At 43.9% G+C, this 20,875-nt stretch overlaps 1 protein-coding gene across 1 annotated transcript; it reads right to left on the minus strand.

The window, feature by feature from the left end:
• Nucleotides 1-799: 799 nt before the first annotated feature.
• On the minus strand, nucleotides 800-18,499 carry LOC146611379 (uncharacterized). Its single transcript, XM_085345375.1, has 5 exons — nucleotides 18,410-18,499; nucleotides 6,372-6,499; nucleotides 4,281-4,415; nucleotides 3,971-4,192; nucleotides 800-1,080 (listed from the first exon to the last, which is right to left on the minus strand). The coding sequence occupies exons 2-5, from the start codon at nucleotides 6,496-6,498 to the stop codon at nucleotides 800-802; spliced, it is 765 nt and encodes a 254-aa protein (XP_085201501.1). The 5' UTR covers nucleotide 6,499; nucleotides 18,410-18,499.
• Nucleotides 18,500-20,875: the final 2,376 nt, after the last annotated feature.

The raw sequence follows: 20,875 nt of genomic DNA on the forward strand, positions 1-20,875 counted from the left end.
CAAACGGACAAACGTGTGCATGTATCTCTCTTTGATGTTGGCCTGTCCCGGGTGTCAGAGGTCAGGTACCATTGTCTCTCCAGTGATTTCCTGCTTCCTGTTTGGACGTCCTGGCACGCTGCTTTGACAAACACACCCGCTTCCTGTCCCCACAGGAGTTACTTCCTGCTCCACCCGGCCCTGCTCCCCCCCGCTGAGCTGTCAATCAGAGACACGATGGGACTGGCTTTAGAAACTCTCAGTTTTATTTGTGCAGTGTTCAACAGCTCAGCAGGAAAACAAAATTCAGAGAATGTAAAACTACTGTAACTCTGATAAAGGTTAGAAATCATTTACCTAAGCAAGCCCAGGAGCTGTGACAATGTAACACAGGACAAATCATGAGCAGGGTGTGTGATTAGTCCACCTGGCTGTCATTCAACAGTACAAAATGCTCGGATGTGGAGTTTACTGTCATGAGAAGCTGTCAGATATTCCCATTTAACATTCTGGTATCAGACAAATGTCCTAAACTATTATTCAGAATCGTTGAAGATTGCTTTTCTGTCAGTTTATCTGTGATTGTCTGTGGAGTCGTAGGATGCCTGAGGTGATCATGTGTTTTTAGAGGCACTTGTGTCTTTTCAAAACTCAAAATAATCTTTTTTTCCTGTAGACTTGGAGAACCAAATCAGACAAAACCAGCTGTGGCAAAGTTAAGTGCAGTCTGTAATCGGCCTCCTGGTCAGTGAAGTGTGCTGGAGTCCACATCATTAGCACACCTTGACATCATTTTGTAGTCCTTCTTTGATTGGCTGCTCTATGTTGGGAAGCAGATGGAGCAGCACTCTAAACAGATCTCCAAGCAGTCGGATGAGCCGCAGCAATTTTCAATTATCCCACAATCCAACACTGCCTGACACGCCTCCTCGGTGCAGGCTGCCTCCCCTGCAGCCTCCATGCAGCAGCAGCAGCAACCGCCAGCCGCAGCGTCGCAGCACCCGGCCCCGCCCATTCCACACACCAGACAGTCCCCCACAGCCGAACACATGGACAGCAGCTCGCAGAAGAGACAGGCGAGGAGACAGTGAGCGCAACAGTCTGTAAAGACAACCGATTGGATAGGAAGTCAGGTGACCAGTCACTGAGGTGATCAGTTAGCAGTTACCTTTTTTTTTTTTTTATTTAAACTTCAACGTTTTCTTTCAAATGACCTCTAATACTCCTTTCATGCTCGGCATTCTCATTCTTGAATTCTAGTAGAGTAGCTGTGCCAGATGGCCGCCTCTCCCTGATCCTGGTTCTGCCCAAGGTTTCCTCCTCTTAGAAGGGAGCTTTTCCTTCCCACGATTTCCAAGTGCTTGCTCACAGGGGCTGGGCTGAGTTTTGGGGTTTTCTCTGTAGTATTGCAGGGTCTTTACAATATAAAGGATCTTAAGGTGACCGTTGTTGTTATTTGGCACTATAAATAAACCTCAATTGAATTGAACTGAATTGAATCAAAAGTCAACATAATCCCTATCTTGTCACAGTTCCTACTATATTAGCTAGTTTTGTAGTTGCCCTTGATATTTGTAGTTTCTGCTGCCTTTTATCTTCATGTTTCTGTGTTAGATTTATGTGTTTTGTTCACTTCCTGTTTCACTTTAAAGTTGAGTTTCCTCATGTGTCCTATTCTGGTTTTATTTCCTGCTTTTCTTCCTTTCAAGATTGTTTGCGGCACCTTAATTAGTTCCACCTGTGTCGAATTACCCAATCAAACCTCTCTGTATTTAGTAGTTTTTCCCCTTTTCTTTGTTAAATCGTCTCTTTATTTAACCATTGTTCCCATGTGCCTTTAATGTAGTTTGACCTGGTTAAATTGGCTTTTTAAATGGCTTTTCTCGATACCTCCTTTATACCAAGCATGACACATTTATCCTTTATATCCTCGAATAACTGTCACATTGAATGAACATTGTAATTGTATACAGGTGACAGAAAATAAGTGTAATTGAATTATTTTAATTCTTTAACATCTTTAACAACATTCATTTTCAATGAATTTCAAGTGGCTTAATGTTACATTAACACAACTTTTTCTCCATGTAACTTTTTTTCACATTGTATTGTTTCAATGTTTTTGCATACAAACTCTGGAAAAACTAAAAAATGAAACTAGATGACTTTTAGTTTCACAGATTTAAGAGATGATGACTTTTTTTGTTCTTTCATGCAACATTGTGACTCTATTCTTGAAATATTGTAGCTTCATTTTTCAGCACGTTATTGTCTTTGTGTGTTTGTTTATTGAGTTTCATCTGAGGGTTTTTATCTAAGCAGACAGTTTTTAGCTGAGAGTAAAGACAAGCGGTGGGTTTTCTTACTGTCAGAATCAGAAGTAGGAATCAGAATTTTAGCCGTTATGAACAGGAAGCAGCAAGAAAGTTCTCGTCACGTGGCCTCATACGAGCAGAGTCAGGACGTTCTGGCATTTAAACTTTGTGAGAAAACAAGCAGCTTCTAACAGATCTGATGACCACTGGGCGCTGCTATCACCCTGTCATCCTGCGGGGAGTCGGTTGGTAGAAAGCAGAGCGCCTGATGCTGGGAGGAGCAGGAGGGTTCATCGGCCCGTGCGTGCTCTGCAGAGATAAGCAAACCTCCATGCTGGAGGTGCACGGCTGATAAACACAGAGATGGGAGTGTTTTCATTTTTCTGATATGTGATCTGTTTTTGTTCCATCACATTTAGAGCGCAAAGGTCGGCTCACAGCAGCAGTTTGGAACGGTTATCGTCCTACAAAGACTCTTCAGCAGCCCTTCCTGTTAATCTGGCAGTAGTTTAATGTGCTACTCATTAAAACTATCATAAAAAGTATGTTTCAAAAATTGCATTCTTCCTTACGCATCAAGCCAAATGTATTTTCATTCCAACAAAACACCTTTATGAATTTATCATGAAATAAAACAAGATCTCGATTTGGAAGATTAAGAAGGAGTAAACATGTTAGCCATGAAGCTGCTCTTTGGTTCTGTTGGCTTAAAGTTTAAACATCTGCACCACCAGCTGTGCACTGTCATCATAGGGCAGTGGAAAAACCACTAGTATGTGTTACTCTTTGATCTGATTTTGGTCCTTTAGGCAAAGAACTTCAGACAGTAAAAAAACTGCCAATACCTGTGATGCTTATGCTCTTCTTCTGGCTTTCTGGGGGAAATGCATGAGGACTCCAGGTGTCAAGGGCCGGTGTCCTGCAGGTTTTAGATGTGTCCTTGATCCAACACAGCTGATTTAAATGGCTAAAACTACCTCCTCAACATGTCTTGTGTTTTTCAGAGAACTGGTAACGAACTATGCCTCTCATTGCATCTCATTGATCCAGGGTGATATCTAAAACCTGCAGGACACCGATCCTTGAGGCCTGGAGTTCCCCACCCCTGCTTTAATGCCATAACCTACATTCACTCCTTCTAATAAGTCCTACTTTCAAAAGCTCGACTTAAAAAAAGAGAGCTACATTTCACCTGCCAATTTCATCCAGATACAATTAATTCTGGTTATAAAAACTAGGACAATGACCACCAAACCCAAAGTTGCAAAATGGTCCACAAACCAGTGGCTGAACATCTGTACCACCATACTTCAGAGAAACCGAACACTCCAGGGAGACCGTCCCAACATTAACATGCTTTTAATTTAAAGAGGATTTTTTCCTTTATTTTTTGTGCTATAAATACTGTTACATCTGTTCATGGGCAGTGTACTAATAAGATAATAGAAGATAAAAAAGGAGGAGGCACAACACAGCATGTTTTAGGGAGTGGATGAACTAAAGGACCCTTTTCACGAAGAGGACTTACGGCTCTGATTGTCTGAGGACCATCAGGGCTGCAGGCTGGCTGTAATGAGCTCTGCAGCCTGTAGGTAGTGCCTTCTTTTAAAGCCTTTTAAAAAAATGATTATCGGATACATATCACAACGATAAAACTATAAAGCTGATTGTCTCACCATCTCCAGCGACCTCCTTAATGTGGGTGGCGTCTGTCTTGGAGGAGGCTTGGCTTTTAGTGGAGGATAAACGCTTCTGCTTGGTGCTCTGATGGTGGTGATGATGATGATGTCTGTTAGAGGTGGATGACCGAGAGGCAGGTGGAGGAGGAGGAGATTTCATGGAGGAAGATGGAGGAGTGCAGACGGGGGGAGGGGATGTTGACGATGAGCTGTCCACACCTGAGAAACAGAGACATGACATCACGGGTGACATCACAGAAGACGTCAAACTGAGCCACATCACACTCGGTCAGATACAATTACTCACCTTTCTGTTTCCACGGTGACAATGAGGGCTGAGCGGGCAGGAGACGAGAGACGTCATTGGTGGAGGAGCCATCTGTCGAACAGTCATCACTGCTGTCAGGGTCTGACCTATGAGAGGCAGGGGGAGGAGCTTCATCTGCAGGAAGAAACAAGCGGTTCCAGGTGAGCTGGGTGTAGGTGAGAGGGCGGACTGTTTTACCTTAACCTTTGATTCACAGGAAGTCTTTACATTAGTTCAGCCTGGTGTTTCTCCTTATTGATCCTGCTGCAAACCTCTTCAGTCAGCTGTGTCTCTAACAAGAATCTGTTCTTGTTTGTAAACCACTCAGACCGAAGCACCAGAAAACCTTCATATGGCTGCTCTTTTAGGAATTTCTTGTTTGGAGAATTTTGGGGAAACTGACCTTTTTGGTTTGTTTATGTGTCAAACTTATTGAGTGGGAGGAAACCCAGCCTCTAAGTCTCATCTCAGGGCGAAAAGTAGAGCAGCGGCGTTCTGAAACAGGAAGTCCTCTCAGACAGGATGCGTATCCAGACGGAAGCTCTTAAACTGACCTCAGGTCAGAGTTTAAGAGGCTCTGTGATGCCATTAGAAACATGGAGGTAGTCTGAAAACTCTCTGCTACACTGAGGTTACAGACACCCACTTAAGCCCCGCCCACACACACAGTCACACACATTCAGCAGCTGACAGCTGGATGCTTGCACAAACTGTATATGAAAGATGAAAGTAGCTGCTGTGATGTCATTCGGTGGTATTTGGACCCCTTTTTTGAGGCGTCACTGTTAGTGTTAGCTACTGTTAGCTACTGCCATGTTTCTTCTGACGATGCTGTCTGTGTTGAGCGCTCAGTGGATCTGCGTTCGACTACTCCGCCTAGGCTGCACTGTCGAGTGCAGATCCACTGAGCGCAGCGCAAGCTAGCAAGACAGAAGCTAAGCTCGTTACAACATGGCAACTGCCTCAACTCTACCCGAAATTGAACCTCCTGCACCCTCATTCAGATCTGGCGTTTGGAACTATTTTGGTCTTCATGTGAAGTATGACCCTGAAGGTAAGCGCGTCATGGACAAAAGTAAAACAGTAAAATTCACACGGTGGTGCTGTAAGAAAACTAAACCCCATACAGCTGTTTCAAAACTAGGGGTAAGTAAAAAGTAAGTAAAATTTTATTTATATAGCACCTTTCAAGATAAAAATCACAAGGTGCTTCACAGGAGCTAAAACCTAAAAATAAAAATCAACCAAAAGCAAGTTTAAAAAGATGAGTTTTTAGCTGTTTTTTAAAAACAGACCAAAATGCATTTTGTTGAGGCTGTAAAATGTTTATTTTTGCAGTAGAGTTGCTTTTGGAGCCATCCTGACAAGGCCTTTGTCGTTTTGGCTCTCCACACTGGCTTCAGTGTACCCTCTTATAGCTGTGATTAGACATTTCAGATTCGAGGTAACTCTCTTGAACAGCGGTCCCCAACCTTTTTTGCGCCACGGACCGGTTTATGCCCGACAATATTTCATGGACCGGCCTTTAAGGTGTCGCGGATAAATACAACAAAATAAAACTAGTACCGGTACCGAAAAAAAGAAGATTTATTCATAACACACGTGAAAAGACCAATAAAACCGAGTAAATGATAAAAACAATAACAAAATAACGCTGAAAACCGATAAAAACCCTGAAAACTATACATTTGACACCTGAGCCTCAACTCTCGCGGCCCGGTACCAAACGACTCACGGACCAGTACCGGTCCGAGGCCCGGGGGTTGGGGACCGCTGCTCTTGAATACTTCCCACCCGGTCATCCAGCTGGTAAACAGTGTCCTTCAGGTTTTATTTGTGATCAGTTTTCTTTTGTTTTCTTCCCACTGCTCGTTGCCAATTTTTCCTGCCATTGTCTGAGACATGCCACGGTCTCTCTTCACCACATGGCTCAGATCTCTTCCTGTTTGTGTCTCTTAATGGTTTCTGTCTTGCTGCAGTTTTTTCTTTTTCTTTTTTCTAAAGTTATCTGGGACTTTCTAATGTTTACACATCCGTCTCTGCCCCTGAGTTCATCCTGTCTCACCTCATCAGACCTTCTAATTGTCTCACCTGTGCTGTGATGCGGGAGCGTCCCATTGGCTGTCGGTTGGATCACGATGCATTCTGACTGGTTTTCCGACTTGTTTTCGCCGCCTTCAGTGGCGTTAGATGCAGTAGAATGTGATGTCACATCCATCCTGTCAGAGAAAATAAAGCATAGAGAATAATTGTGACTAATTTGATCAGGGAGAATTTCATTAACAGCACTGAACAGAAATTTAGACACAGATAACTGAATGTGGAAGCATTTAAATACAGATTTGAACTGGATTTTGCTCCTCATTTCGACTCAACTGAGTCTTTTCTATCCTTTAAAACTCTGCTGCCAATTAATTTCATTTAAATAAATAAAATCTGAGAATAGTTCCCAAAGTTCCACTTAGACGATTTTTTTGTACAATAATATTTATTGAGGTCATGGAAATGTTCACATCCATACTAGGGACGTATTCAGAGTTACAGGGAGTGAAAGTACCTGTAAGGAAAGGGAAACTTTAAAAGCTTATTAATTTGTGTTATTCTTCCTGGTTGACTTTCATTTTTAAGCACATGAGGGACGACCCCGGCATAAAGGAGTTGGGAAGAAGGAGACGTTTCGTTTGCTACGGCTTATTTTTGGTGAGACAGGCCTTTAAAATGTACCCAGAACGCACTTTTAGAGATTTTCCCCAGTGAATTATCAGCAAAACAACTATCAAACATCCAGGGTAGAATTTCTTGTTAGCATACTTGTTTTGTCTAATTATTTTTAATTTAGTTAAGTTTCAGTTAGTTCAAACATTTTTCAGGTCTAATATTGAAAATATTAGTTGTTAGTTTAGTTTCAGTTAAACTATAATAACTGTTGTGTGTTCCTCCATGTCACAGACATTAAACTGTTTTTTCTGGTGAAACTATGATTAGTTCCATGATACTGGTGCTCAAAAACAGATCTTGAGAGCTAAAAAAATCTCTGTGTACTTTCATGGCCTATATTGCAAATTTTTAAAAAATATTGTGACGAACTCAACAAGAAAAACAAAATGTGACACAGAGATTTCAGTCTGCATTTCAAACTCCTGTGTTTTCTACTCTACTCAACCTCCAAGATTGCAGGTGTGTTAGCAGTAACGCACATGAAGAAGCAGGAAAAGTGACCAGAGGTCATTAATTGCCACAGCCTCAGACATGGTGGACACATTCAACCTAACCAGAAGCAAGAAAACACCGCAGTTCACATCATAAATGAACAACAACACAACATAACCACAATATGGGCATTGACCCCGTAAGTTAACACTTTAACATCAACGTGAAACATCCCAGGAGTCTTTGCAGTGGCCTCTCTCCTCAGGCTGCAACTTTATGAAGGTAAAAGTTTGAATGCCTTCAACAAACGTGAAAAAACAAACAAATACACACAAACAAAATTAAAAATCAGCTGATTTCCCCGGGTGTACTTTGAATTTGATCCCGTACCTGGTTTTAAACCAGCGTCACCATCCCAGCAGTTTCAACTTTGCCACAGCAGCTTTACTGGGAGAGCTGACCTTTCCTGCCATCACAAGCTTCTTGAATGTCTTCCGGCTTTCTAAACACTGTTTTCACCATAAAAGTCTAAATGCTGCCGAGCTTTTAGTCTTTTTATAGAAAAAAAGTGAGTTGGATGTGAAGGGATTAAGATTCCTGCTGTAAGAGGGGATGTCTTAAAGAGTAAATCAGCTGCTCTATGCTCTGTTGAAGCCTCGTCTTCATTGTTATAGATCAAGGCGAGAGTAACCGAGGTATTAAGGTATTTGTCGCATAGATACAACGCCATATAAAACAAATATAAAAGAGGTTATTTTCACGAGGCACAGAGATTTATTGGGGTGTTGACCACAGGGTGTTTAGCAACGTAAAAATGTTGTTTGTTGTTTTGGTTTGTGAACTTAAATAGTTTTATGTGTGTAGTGTATATGAGTGTAGGCTTGTATGTAGTTAAACATGTGTATTGGGAAAATATGTCGAACTCATTAATTTACAAATTATAGAATCTGAAATAAGGACGTAAAACAGACAGGTGTAAACTTCATCCTGCTCCTTTATGAGCACAAACATTGTTTGGATATAGAGATATTCATGACAACTGGATGTCTTTGTGACGCCCACAAGTGTATGGTCACAATTGTAATTTTGTTGTGAATTGTTTTTGATGTAAAAGACCTGATTTTATGGTGGTATTGCACTTTTCATTTAGCGTTATGGACAATGTAATTGCGTGGCATTGCCACAAGGGGGAGATAGTGGTGAGTGCGATAGGCTGTTGCAACGCGTCTCGGCCTCAGACGAGGAAGAGCCTGCAGACCGAACGCAACTGATGTCTCCTGTCTCTGCTATTCTGTTAAAAAAACAGTTTAAAAACAGACCCCATCGAAGGCCTGTAACATAATTTTGGTGGCCCGTACGGGGATCAGCATGCTACGTGGGTGACTGCTGATCCTTTAATCAACGAACCAGAGACAGCCATCACAGGGCAGGCGTGTTGGAACAGCAGACGTGCAACTGAGGCAGCAGCGGGACCTGTGTCGAGGAGGGGAACCCCTGCTGGAGAGGTGACGGGCTGCGTGTTTGAGCTGACTGCACTGTGAGGAGTGCTAGCCAAAAGACACAGAATGGAGGACCGTGAAAGAAAAGAACTGGCTTGGCAGATCAGAAAGAGTCTTTATGCACTGACAGCAGAGGAACTCTTCCAGATTGCTACAAACATCACACCAGTACCTGATGTGGACCCCGCAAGTGTAAGACGTGGTGATGAGGAAAGTTGTTTTGATTATGTTTGTGCTTATCTACGCTGTAAGACATTGCTTGACTTAGAGGATCAGGGGTTTTCACACCTACTGCTGTTGAAAGATGCTATTATTCATCTCATTGATAGTCATGCCGCTGAAGTATCTCACCCTGTAGTCTCAGAGGAAAATGTTGTTACTCTCACAACACTTAAGCACCCGGAACAGAGTGATGTACTTACCTCAGCTATATTGCCTCTTGAGTCTGTTAATCCACAAATAACAGAGTATGAAATGCTAAAGGCTAACTACGAGGCACTTGGTAAAAAGTTAGCAGATTTACAAGTGACATCTGCAACACAAGACACACCCACCCCCACTATTACACAGTCACTCGAGCTGAGAGCGTGACAAACAGCCGCTCCACCACAGACATGTGACAATCTAAGCCTGATCACATGGTTTCCCTAAGAGACCTGCCATTTTTGCAACGCAGAGAGTTTAAAGTACATGGTGGTCAGGTTGGGGACATTGCATCTGACATTAGCTACCATGGACTGTGTAAGCAGATTGAGGAGGGGCTCAAGGTGAAGCACACAGAGGGAGAGATCATTCAAGGTGTGCTCCGTATTATCAAGCCTGGACAGTTTAAGGACATGTTGATCAGTAAAGATGACTTGACCCTCATTGAACTCAAAAGCTTACTACGTTCACACCTGAGTGAGAAGAGTGGGAGTGAGTTATTTCAGGAATTGTTGAGCACTAAGCAACATGACCATGAAACTCCACAACAGTTCCTCTACAGGATGATTGGACTTAAGCAGAAAGTCATGTTTGCATCCAGGCAGGATAACATGGACGTTGCGTATGAGACACGTACGATCCAAAATGTATTTCTACGCACCATTCATCAAGGTCTTCTACCAAAATATAGTGACATTCGTAATGAACTCAAGCCACTACTATCAGACTACAGTGTGTCAGATGAAGCCTTGATAAGGCAAGTGAACAAAGTGTCAAGCGAAGAGAGTGAGCGACAGCGAAGACTGGGATATTCCACTCGACAAAAGGTAACACATGCTCATACTGCTCAACTTGAACCTGCTAAAGACACTGAAATGACTGACTGTAAATCTAAGAGTAAGAATAAAGTCATAGAAGAGCTGGCTGCGAAGGTGGAAACCCTGACCAAAGTGGTTGAGTCTCTCACAGCCAGTCAGGCTCGTGAACCCACTTGTCAGTGTGCACACCCAAAGCAGAAGCCCAGACAAACTGCAAAACAGTATGGCTGTCCCAAGTGTATTGAAAGTGGGGCTACTTCATGCACTCATTGTTTTATCTGTGGGGAGACAGGTCACAGGGCAGTGGGATGTCTCAAACGAAGCCAACCCAGAAGCTCTAGTTGGCCTCCTGCTGATACACACACGCCCAGAACCAGTGGACAGCCAGACCCAAAATCACGAGGTATGTGCTCAGAAGAGTTTGCTCATGTCAGAAGTAGTTGGGCGACCCTTCCAACGAAAAATGCAGACACAGGGGCAAGTGAGAGAGTGGCACAGCTTGTTGGGAAAAAATGTAAAATCAAGTGTTACATTCATAGCTTTGCAGTGGACTGTTTATTGGACACAGGTGCACAAGTGAGTCTCATTGATCGCCAGTGGGCAAAAACCTACCTCTCTGACCACAAACTCCGGCCACTGACAGAACTTATTGGAGATAAGGCTCTTAGTGTGCTTGGTGTTAATGGCCAGCCATTACCCTACGACGGCTGGGTGGGCGTGATGGTGAGTCTCCCAGAGAATAGTGACCCAAACTTGACTGTACAAGTCCCCTTTTTAGTAAGCAGTGTGCCCATGGACTGCCCCCTGATTGGTTTCAATGTAATTGAACAGCTGATACTGGGGCCAAATGCTAGTACAAACCTCATACCCACCATTGTGAGCCTCCTGCGCAGCGCGATGAACCTCCAGGATGACACAGCGACGGCACTGGTCAACTTCATCCAGACCAAGCTTACCAGTGATAACGTGGTCAGCCAGAGTGTCCTAAAAGTGGGCCTGTATGATGTAGTAATTCCAGCTGGTCAAGTTAAGTATGTTAAGTGTAAAGTCTCCTCTACGGTTGACAGGTCCAACCCTCTCGTGCTCTTTGAGCCAACTGAGAGCAACCCACAACTGCAACAGCTTGATGTTGGCAACAGCCTCCTCACAGTTTGTGATGCCAGAGTCCCATATGTCAAAGTACCTATTGGCAACCACACTAAGCATGATGTGACCCTCACCGGCAGAGCAGCCCTTGGAACTATTGAACCAATAGCAGGAGTCGTACAAACTGACTTACCAAACCTCAATGAGCCCAAAGTGACTCAAGATGTCGACCCTGATGTATCTCAAATACCCCAGCAGTGCGGTGAAGATCAAGCAACACAGGAATGGGATCCACCTGTTGATGTTAGTCACCTGACTGAAGACCAACAGACTGTTGCCAAGAAAATGTTAAGGGAAGAGTCAGGGGCTTTTGCACGTGATGAGAATGACATGGGGTGCATTCCCAGCTTGGAAATGACAATAACACTCAAAGACACAACCCCAATTCAGAAATCGTACACCTCAATTCCAAAACCCCTCTATAAGGAGGTTAAAGAGTATATTGAGGACCTCTTGGCAAGAGGATGGATTGTAAAGTCTAGATCCCCTTACTCTGCGCCAATAGTTTGCGTGCGGAAAAAGGATTGCTCCCTAAGGCTCTGTATCGACTACCGTCTCCTGAACCAGCGCACAGTACCTGATCGCCACCCATTACCAAGAATCCAGGACCTCATTGACACCTTGGGAGGGTACAACTGGTTCTCCATTTTGGACCAGGGAAAAGCCTATCACCAGGGCTTTATAGCAGAAGGATCCCGCCATCTGACTGCATTCATCACCCCCTGGGGCCTTTATGAATGGGTGCGAATTCCCTTCGGTCTTACCAACGCACCTGCTGCATTCCAACGCAGTATGGAAGAAATGCTGGCTCCCCTTCGGGATGAGTGCTGCATTCCATACTTGGATGACATCTTGTGCTACGCCAAGACTTTTGAGGAACATGTGGAAGGGCTGAGGAAAGTCTTGAGAGCCCTGCAGAACTACGGAGTCAAACTCCGGCCGACAAAATGTGACCTATTTAAAAGAGAAGTGAGGTATGTTGGGCGCTTAGTGTCAGCTGAAGGAGTACGCATTGACCCAAAAGATCTCGAGGCAGTGTACGCCCTGAAAAAGGAGACACCTGCCACAGTGGGAGATGTGAGGAGGATTGCTGGGTTCCTGAGTTACTATCGCTCATATATCCAGGATTTCTCGAGAATAGCAAAACCCATCTATGAGCTTTTGCAACCCAAGAAAACCAAAGAGGAGCATCTTCTGGGGAAGGTTACAGGACAGAAGGGGAAAGGCGCACAGTTACCATCCAAAACACCAGTTGAGTGGGCAGAGAAGCACCAGGGTGCCCTGTGTAAGTTGATTGATATGTTGGTAAACCCCCCTGTACTTGCCTACCCGGATTTTGAGCTTCCCTTCGTCCTTCATACAGACGCATCTGATAAAGGACTTGGGGCCGTTCTCTACCAACATCAGAGTGGGAAGCTAAGAGTGATTGGATACGGCTCCCGAACACTGACACCGGCTGAAAAGAATTACAGACTCCACTCGGGCAAGCTTGAGTTTCTCGCCCTCAAGTGGGCTGTCTGCGAGAAGTTCAGGGATTACTTGTTCTATGCCCCGTATTTTACCATCTACACAGACAACAATCCCTTAACTTATGTCATGAGTACCGCCAAGTTGAATGCGGTTGGGTTCAGATGGGTGGGAGAGCTATCAGATTTCAGGTTTGATATAAGGTACAGACCTGGCAAAGTAAATGTTGACGCAGACACCCTGTCGAGGAGTCCCCTTGACATTGACAGATACGTCACTGAATGTACAAAAGAGCTCTCCAAAGAAGCTGTTGCCGCTACTTGGGAGGGATGTGGAGCAGGCAAGCATGGAGATGTCGCATGGATCGCTGCTCTGGTTTTAGCGCAAGGTGACCAGCTTGAACCAGTAATCCAAGAAATGGTCACGCCCATCAATTTGGATGAACTACAAAGGGCTCAAAGAGCAGATCCTGCGATAGGTGAGATCATGAAAATGAAAGACTCAGATCAAAAGCTGACAGATGACATGAGACGGAATGTGAGAGGTCCGGCAAGGAAAATGATGCATGAGTGGACAAAGCTGAGCTTAGAAGACGGAGTTCTGTATCGTAAGACTGCAGAAAAGCGCCAACTAGTCTTACCAGCTAGCTTCAAATCCCTGGTCCTGAAACATCTGCATGATGACATGGGGCATGTCGGGGTAGAAAGAGTTCTCAGCCTGGCGAGGCAACGGTTCTACTGGCCATACATGAGGCGAGACATCGAAGCCTATGTCACCCGGCAGTGTCCGTGCATCAAACAGAAGAAACCGGTGACACATGTCCGAGCTCCCATGTCCAGCATTACCACAAGCTCACCAATGGAATTGGTTTCAGTTGATTACCTCCACTTAGAGCCAAGCAGGGGCGGATATCAGTATATCCTAGTTGTGGTAGACCACTTTACTAGGTATGCCCAGGCCTATCCAACCCGCAACAAGAGTGGCAAAACTGCAGCTGAAAGGATTTTCAGTGATTATATCCCCAGGTTTGGCTACCCTTTAAGGCTGCACCATGATCAGGGGCGGGAGTTCGAGAACGAGCTTTTCCGGACTCTACAACAGTTGAGCAATGTGGGGCACTCTCGAACAACTCCGTACCACCCTCAGGGCAACCCAGCTGAACGCTTTAATCGTACCATCTTGCAGATGCTGAGGACCCTGAGTGAAGAAAAAAAAGAAAGATGGAGAGAATATCTCCCACAGATGGTTCATGCGTACAATTGCACTCGCCATGAAGCAACGGGTTACTCGCCATTCTTTCTGCTTTTTGGTCGACATCCACGAATGCCAGTAGACCTCCTGTTCAAGTTGGTTACTGATGGAGAGCCACAAACTGCAAGAGGTTATGCTGAGAAATGGAAAGAACGAATGACTGAGGCTTACAGGATTGCATCTGGAAACAGCCAAAAGTCAAGTGATCGTGGAAAGAAACACTATGACCGGCATTTGAAAGGAGTGGTACTCCAACCTGGAGACAGAGTACTAGTGCGGAACCTGACTGAGAGGGGTGGTCCTGGCAAGTTAAGGTCCTACTGGGAGAACACCATTTATGTGGTGAAGGAACAGATCAATGACAGCCCAGTGTACAGAGTGACCTCAGAGGCAAAGGGGAAGAAAGTGCGTGTTCTGCATCGCAATCTATTGCATCTTGTCAATGAGCTTCCTGTGGACTTGCCTGCTGTAGATAAGGGGGACGGGCCATCCGCCGTCAAGAAAAAGAAACCAAAACCAGCTCAAGGAGAGACAGAGTTTCAACCCCACTCTGACGCAAGCTCCGATGAGGATGAGAGTTCCATGTATTATGAGTTGAGGTATGATTTGAGAAGTGGGAACAAAGAGGATGCACTACATACCTGTAACCATACTGTTGGACCCCCAAGAGGAACAGCTGAGTTCAGCAGAGTGGTCAACTGTGGAGCACCTCAGCCAACAGAAGCAACAGATGAATTGAGGGAACAAGGAATGGAACAAGATGGTGGACACCAAAGCACTGAACTTGACAACGACATGGGAGAGGAGGAACATGAGAGGGTACAGGAATCAGGAGTCACTGAAGTGCCTTTCACAGTCGACGAAGGAGAAGTTGGACTGCCGCTTTCAGAAAGGGCACAGTATACACCTAATGTGGCCCCGCCGACTAATGAATCAGTTCTAAGAAGGTCTACTAGAGAACGACGGCCTGTTACACATTTCACATATGACACCCTTGGCCAGCCCTCTCTCCGGGTGCATCCATCAGTCAGTTGTGCTGAAGTGCACGAGTCACCAAACACAACACACTACACCATGCCACCATATCCCCTGTTACCTTACTTCCCCCTAGTGCCATATCGCATTCCAACATCTCACTGTGCACACCCAGGCACCTTCCCTGTATATTATAACTGCCCAATCTATACATGTTAGTACACAAGGAATGTGGGTATGTGGGAAGGGGATGTGATTTGAGTTGTTTGAGTAATGAGTATAATGAGTTTTAAAGGGTAAGAGGTTAAATGTCAGGAGCCATTTTCTTTTTGTTGGGGAGTGTGTGACGCCCACAAGTGTATGGTCACAATTGTAATTTTGTTGTGAATTGTTTTTGATGTAAAAGACCTGATTTTATGGTGGTATTGCACTTTTCATTTAGCGTTATGGACAATGTAATTGCGTGGCATTGCCACAAGGGGGAGATAGTGGTGAGTGCGATAGGCTGTTGCAACGCGTCTCGGCCTCAGACGAGGAAGAGCCTGCAGACCGAACGCAACTGATGTCTCCTGTCTCTGCTTTTCTGTTAAAAAAACAGGTCAGTAGTTCAAGTTTGCTCACCACAATGTACATATAAAGGCAAGAAACCTTTTTCTGTCTTAGTTTAAAGACCGCAAATGTTGTGAGAGAGTGTGTTTTCACTGATTGAGAGAAAGCTAACTATACCGCCATTTGTAATGGCAGCCGCCATTTCACTCGTAGTCTAAATAGGCAGCTGGTCTTATTACCTGTTTTATTTTGTGACAAATGGAGCTCTTAGACACTTCTTTTATCCTGGCATTATTGGAAGTTACAGTTGATTAGGACCTACCCAGTTCTTATGTGTCAAATGTAAATAGTCTGATGTATACTGTTTGTGGATGATTGTGAACTGTTTGTGAGCAAGGGAAGAATATTTTTGTTTATTGGTTACAAATGTAATATATTGTTTGAATCTGTTAAAGTATAAGAAAAGTATAAAGGTGACATAAGCGGGTTAATTGCAGTGTTAGTGGTGCTGCACAGAAATGTTTTGATGCTGAAATGCAGTAAAATTGGTTACAGATTTATTGTAAATAAGGACGTTCATATACAATGATTATTTTGTAAGTTTATTCTTGTGAGAGTGCAAGGTAACCAAAAGGGTTTGAGCTATGGACCTAATTGAATGTTTGTGTTGTTAAAAGCGAAATGTGTGTGTCTAAATGAAAAGAAAAGGACGTTGTTAAACTCTGTTAATAAATCAGACGAGGAAGAGCCTGCAGACCGAACGCAACTGATGTCTCCTGTCTCTGCTATTCTGTTAAAAAAACAGTTTAAAAACAGACCCCATCGAAGGCCTGTAACATCTTTGTTTTGTTTTTCTTGTTATTTTATATTTACATGTTCAAAATAAATTCTATTCTATTTATTTATGAGCTTTTATCTTATTTTTTATTGCACAGAAAAAAACAAATCTTTGAGAAACAATGGCAGAATTTTCTCTTCAAGGCAAATCCTACACCTGTAATTTGTTTTTTACTTTTTGTGTTACAAAAGGAGAAAAAAGAGGCGAGGATAAGACAGAGGAGGAGGAGGAGAAGAGTGAGAGATGGGAAAAGGACACTAGCATCAAACAGAATATTAACCTTATAAAAAGCATCTTAAATAAGCTTGAGTGGCATCATTTATCAGCAGATATTTTTAGACTTTTTGTGGGTTTTCTCTGATTTTCCCATGAGCTCCAGCGCTCTCTGTAATGATTTCGAGCTTGTGTGTGTGTGTGTGTGTGTGTGTGTGTGTGTGTGAGAAACATCCATGTGCAGTGGTCTGTAACTCAGTGATCCAGGCACGCACTGGGTGCTTAAAAGCCTTCAGTCCAGCCATGATGTGAATATGAATGTGGCTCTCCAAGGATGGTGGGAAAGTCCCGCTCTGCTAATAATCAAAAGACTGCATGATCAGCGACGAGGCTGGAGACAGCATCAGACTCTCACCTCACAATTATTGTGGTTAAATGAATATCAGTGAAACTCCTTATGACTGTAAGGAGGTGGAAACTCTGCAACCAGATACCAAGAGAACAATCACACAAATATTTACAGTATCATAATATCTGTAATATAAACATCCACCCATCTACTTTCTTCACCTCTTGGAGCCTGTCCCAGCTGTCACAGAGCGAGCAGGTATACACCCTGGACAGGTCGGCAGTTTAACACCAAGAGACAGACAATCCTTCCCCTCACGTTAAAACCTGCGGCCAGTTTAGATTCACCAGTTAATAGAACGCGTGTCTGAGGGAGGAAGCCACACAGACACGAGAAGAAGGCCCCAGCTGCTGGTTTTTAACCCAGGACCTTAATGCTGTGAGGCCAACCACTGCACCACCCATCCAAGCACAACAACATGATCTCACGCTGGCTGCTCACAGTTTCACATCAGAGCTCGATGAAAGAAACACCGAAGTTGAAACTCTCTGATGACATACATCCTTTAAACATCACGGCGTAACAGCGGTGAGTGTAATCCAAAATCATCAACCCTTTGAGAGCTGGATTCAAATTCTCCCACAACTTGTTACAGATGTCTTTACAGAAATGTGGCCAATCGTGTGGCAAGGATACGGATAGGTTATGTGAAATCTGTTAAAAAAAAAAAAAAAACCTTATAAGCTTTGAGTTTACTTTTCCACCTCTAATCAGAACACTGTGATGTTCTGCAGTGAACCATGGCTAACACACCAAGACCCAGAGTGACGATAAAAGCAGCTCAGCTCGTGGAAATGAGTCGAAAAACTGCGATAAACAACATTTCAGAAATTTTTCAGAGCGTCTGTCATAGATGAAGGAAACTTATATGGGCATGAGAAACACTTTTAAAGAGCCTTTACAATGATATACCTGTATAATATAGTGGAGACATCGATGACCACAGTCACTTTAGTTGCTCTAGTATCACCTGAAGGTTAATAATCATGGATTACGTCAGTATGAGTTCATGCTAGCTCCCAGCTTCAGGTACAGTTATGTTTCAGGTGAGTCTGCAGGAGGCGTCACCTGAACGCTGCAAACATTCATACACATAAAGAGCCCAAAGCCAGCCTCTGTTTTGCCTTAATGATGTATTCGCTGTTTAATTTGTGATGTACATCAGGAAAACAACAGCTTTACTCAGCTGTTTAAGATATTTTATTTCCCGTTTTTTCAAATGATTTCTCAGTTTGAGATGTTAAATAAATTTACGTATCCATCTTGTTATTATTACACACTTCAGTGAAATGCAGGTGTCTTTAAAACACCTTAAAAAACTATTAAATATCAAATCCTGGAAGTTACTTAATCGCAGAGAGAAAACAGACAAATAAAGAGAAGTTTCTCACCTGCAGCTTCCTTCTTTCTTTTTTCTTTCTTTTTTCTTTCTTTCTTTCGTCAGTTATGTCGTCCCGCGTCTGAATAAACACTTCGCTGTCTTTCTGTGTGCAGCGTTCACATGTGTGTGAAGACCACCGCCTCCTCCGCTTCCTTTAAAAGCACACACACACACACACAAACACACACACACGCAGCAGGGCTGGCTTCTCCTCTTCAGGGTCACTGGGGCAGCAGTCAGCTGCTGGGCCCCTGTTTAACTCTGTATTATTTTCCAGAAGCTCTGTAGAAATGAAGAGCTCCCACGATCAGCAGATGACCTGGGGAAAATGTTCAGAATAATATAAAATTATAAGATAAGATAAGATAACCTTTATTAGTCCCACACGTGGGAAATTTGTTTTGTCACAGCAGGAAGTGGACAGTGCAAAAGTTATGAGGCAAAAATTAGAATACAATAAGAATAAATACAGTACACAACTGTACAGAATAGAATAAAATAAAATACTATATACAGTAGAATAAAATAAAATAAATATACAATAAGATAAAAATAGAATACAAATACAAATACTATATACAACTGAGTAAAAATACAACGATGACAGAAAGGATTATTGCACTTAGTATTATTGCATATGTATGGATGTGTGTGCTTGATCAGTTAAAGTCTTTGTTGTGGAGTCTGACAGCAGTGGGGAGGAAAGACCTGCGAAATCTCTCCGTCCCACACCGTGGGTGCCGCAGTCTCCCACTGAAGGAGCTGCTCAGTGCTGTCACAGTCTGCTGCATGGGGTGGGAGATGTTGTCCAACAGGGATGACAGCTTAGCCGCCGTTCTCCTGTCACTCACCACCTCCACTGGGTCCAGAGGGCATCCTAGAACAGAGCTGGCCCTTCGGATCACCCTGTTCAGTCTCTTCCTGTCCCCAGCAGAGATGCTGCCGCCCCAGCAGACCACACCATAAAAGATAGCAGAAGCCACAACAGAGTCATAGAAGGTCTTCAGGAGTGGGCCCTCCACTCCAAACGACCTGAGTCTCCGCAGCAGGTACAGCCTGCTCTGCCCTTTCCTGTAGAGGGCGTCTGAGTTATGAGTCCAGTCCAGTCTATTGTTCAGATGAACACCAAGGTACCTGTAGCTGTCCACAGCCTCAATGTCCATACCTTGGATGTTCAGTGGTTGCAGTGGAGAATGCTTGTGCCTGCGGAAGTCTACCACCAGTTCCTTGGTTTTACTGGCGTTGATCTGGAGGTAGTTCAGCTGGCACCAGTCCACAAAGTCTTGGGTCAGACCTCTGTACTCCTTGTCGTCCCCATCAGTGATGAGGCCGACTATTGCAGAGTCATCAGAAAACTTCTGCAGGAAGCACTGGGTGGAATTGTGGGAGAAGTCTGCAGTGTAGATGGTGAAGAGGAACGGAGCCAGAACCGTTCCCTGTGGGGCCCCCGTACTGCAGACGACCCTGTCCGACACACAGCCCTGAGTCCTCACATACTGTGGTCGGTCGGTGAGGTAGTCCAGGATCCAGGTAGTGAGGTGATGGTCCACTCCAGAGTTCACCAGCTTGTCCTTTAGAACCGAGGGAAGAATGGTGTTGAAGGCACTGGAGAAATCAAAGAACATGATTCTCACAGTGCTTCCAGCGGTCTCCAGGTGAGCGAGGGAATGATGTAGGAGGTGAATGACGGCATCATCCGCTCCAATGCCAGGCTGGTAGGCAAACTGAAGTGGGTCCAGTGATGAGCTTATTAGGCGCCGAAGCTGAGCCAGGACCAACCGCTCCAGGGTCTTCATCAGGTGGGATGTCAGAGCCACCGGCCTGTAGCTGTTGAGGTCCTTGGGGCGTGAAGTCTTTGGCACTGGTACAACACAGGAGGTTTTCCAGAGCTGTGGGACTCTTCCCAACCTCAGGCTCAGGTTGAAGAGGTGCTCCATCACCCCACACAGTTGGTCCGCGCAGGACCTGACGACCCTCGAGCTGATGCCATCTGGACATCTATATATGTTTGATTGTAATTTCTGGTGTAATGAAATTACTTTAAAAAAAAAAAATTCCAATCATTATTATTAATCAGATATTAAAGTGTTCATAATAATTTAAAACATATTTACAATTAGAAATAAATTATTTCTTTTTCTGGGAACTTTTTATTGACATTATAAAATATAAAAATGCTTAAAAATAAAGAATATAAAACATCCAGAAGCTCTGCTGAACACCCATGAATGACTGAAGTGATGCTGTGGCAGCACTGCTGTGTTTACCAAAAGCAATACGAAGCAGATGTTTTGATAATTAAAAATAAAAACAAGCAGAAACTTTTAGAAAAAAGTGAAGCTTATTAACTGGAATCCATTAGAAATCGCTTCATGAGGTCGGCATTTGTGAAATCTGCAGCTGCTGCAGGACTCAGGAGTAATTCCAGATGTTTCAGCAGATGTTGAGCTGCCGGCGGAGGCTTGAATGTGCTTCA

The sequence above is a fragment of the Diplotaxodon limnothrissa genome, linkage group LG20 (genome assembly GCF_057381915.1).
Source record: "Diplotaxodon limnothrissa isolate DT_005_m linkage group LG20, D_limnothrissa_male_GT1.1, whole genome shotgun sequence".
In the NCBI taxonomy this organism is placed as follows: domain Eukaryota; kingdom Metazoa; phylum Chordata; class Actinopteri; order Cichliformes; family Cichlidae; genus Diplotaxodon; species Diplotaxodon limnothrissa.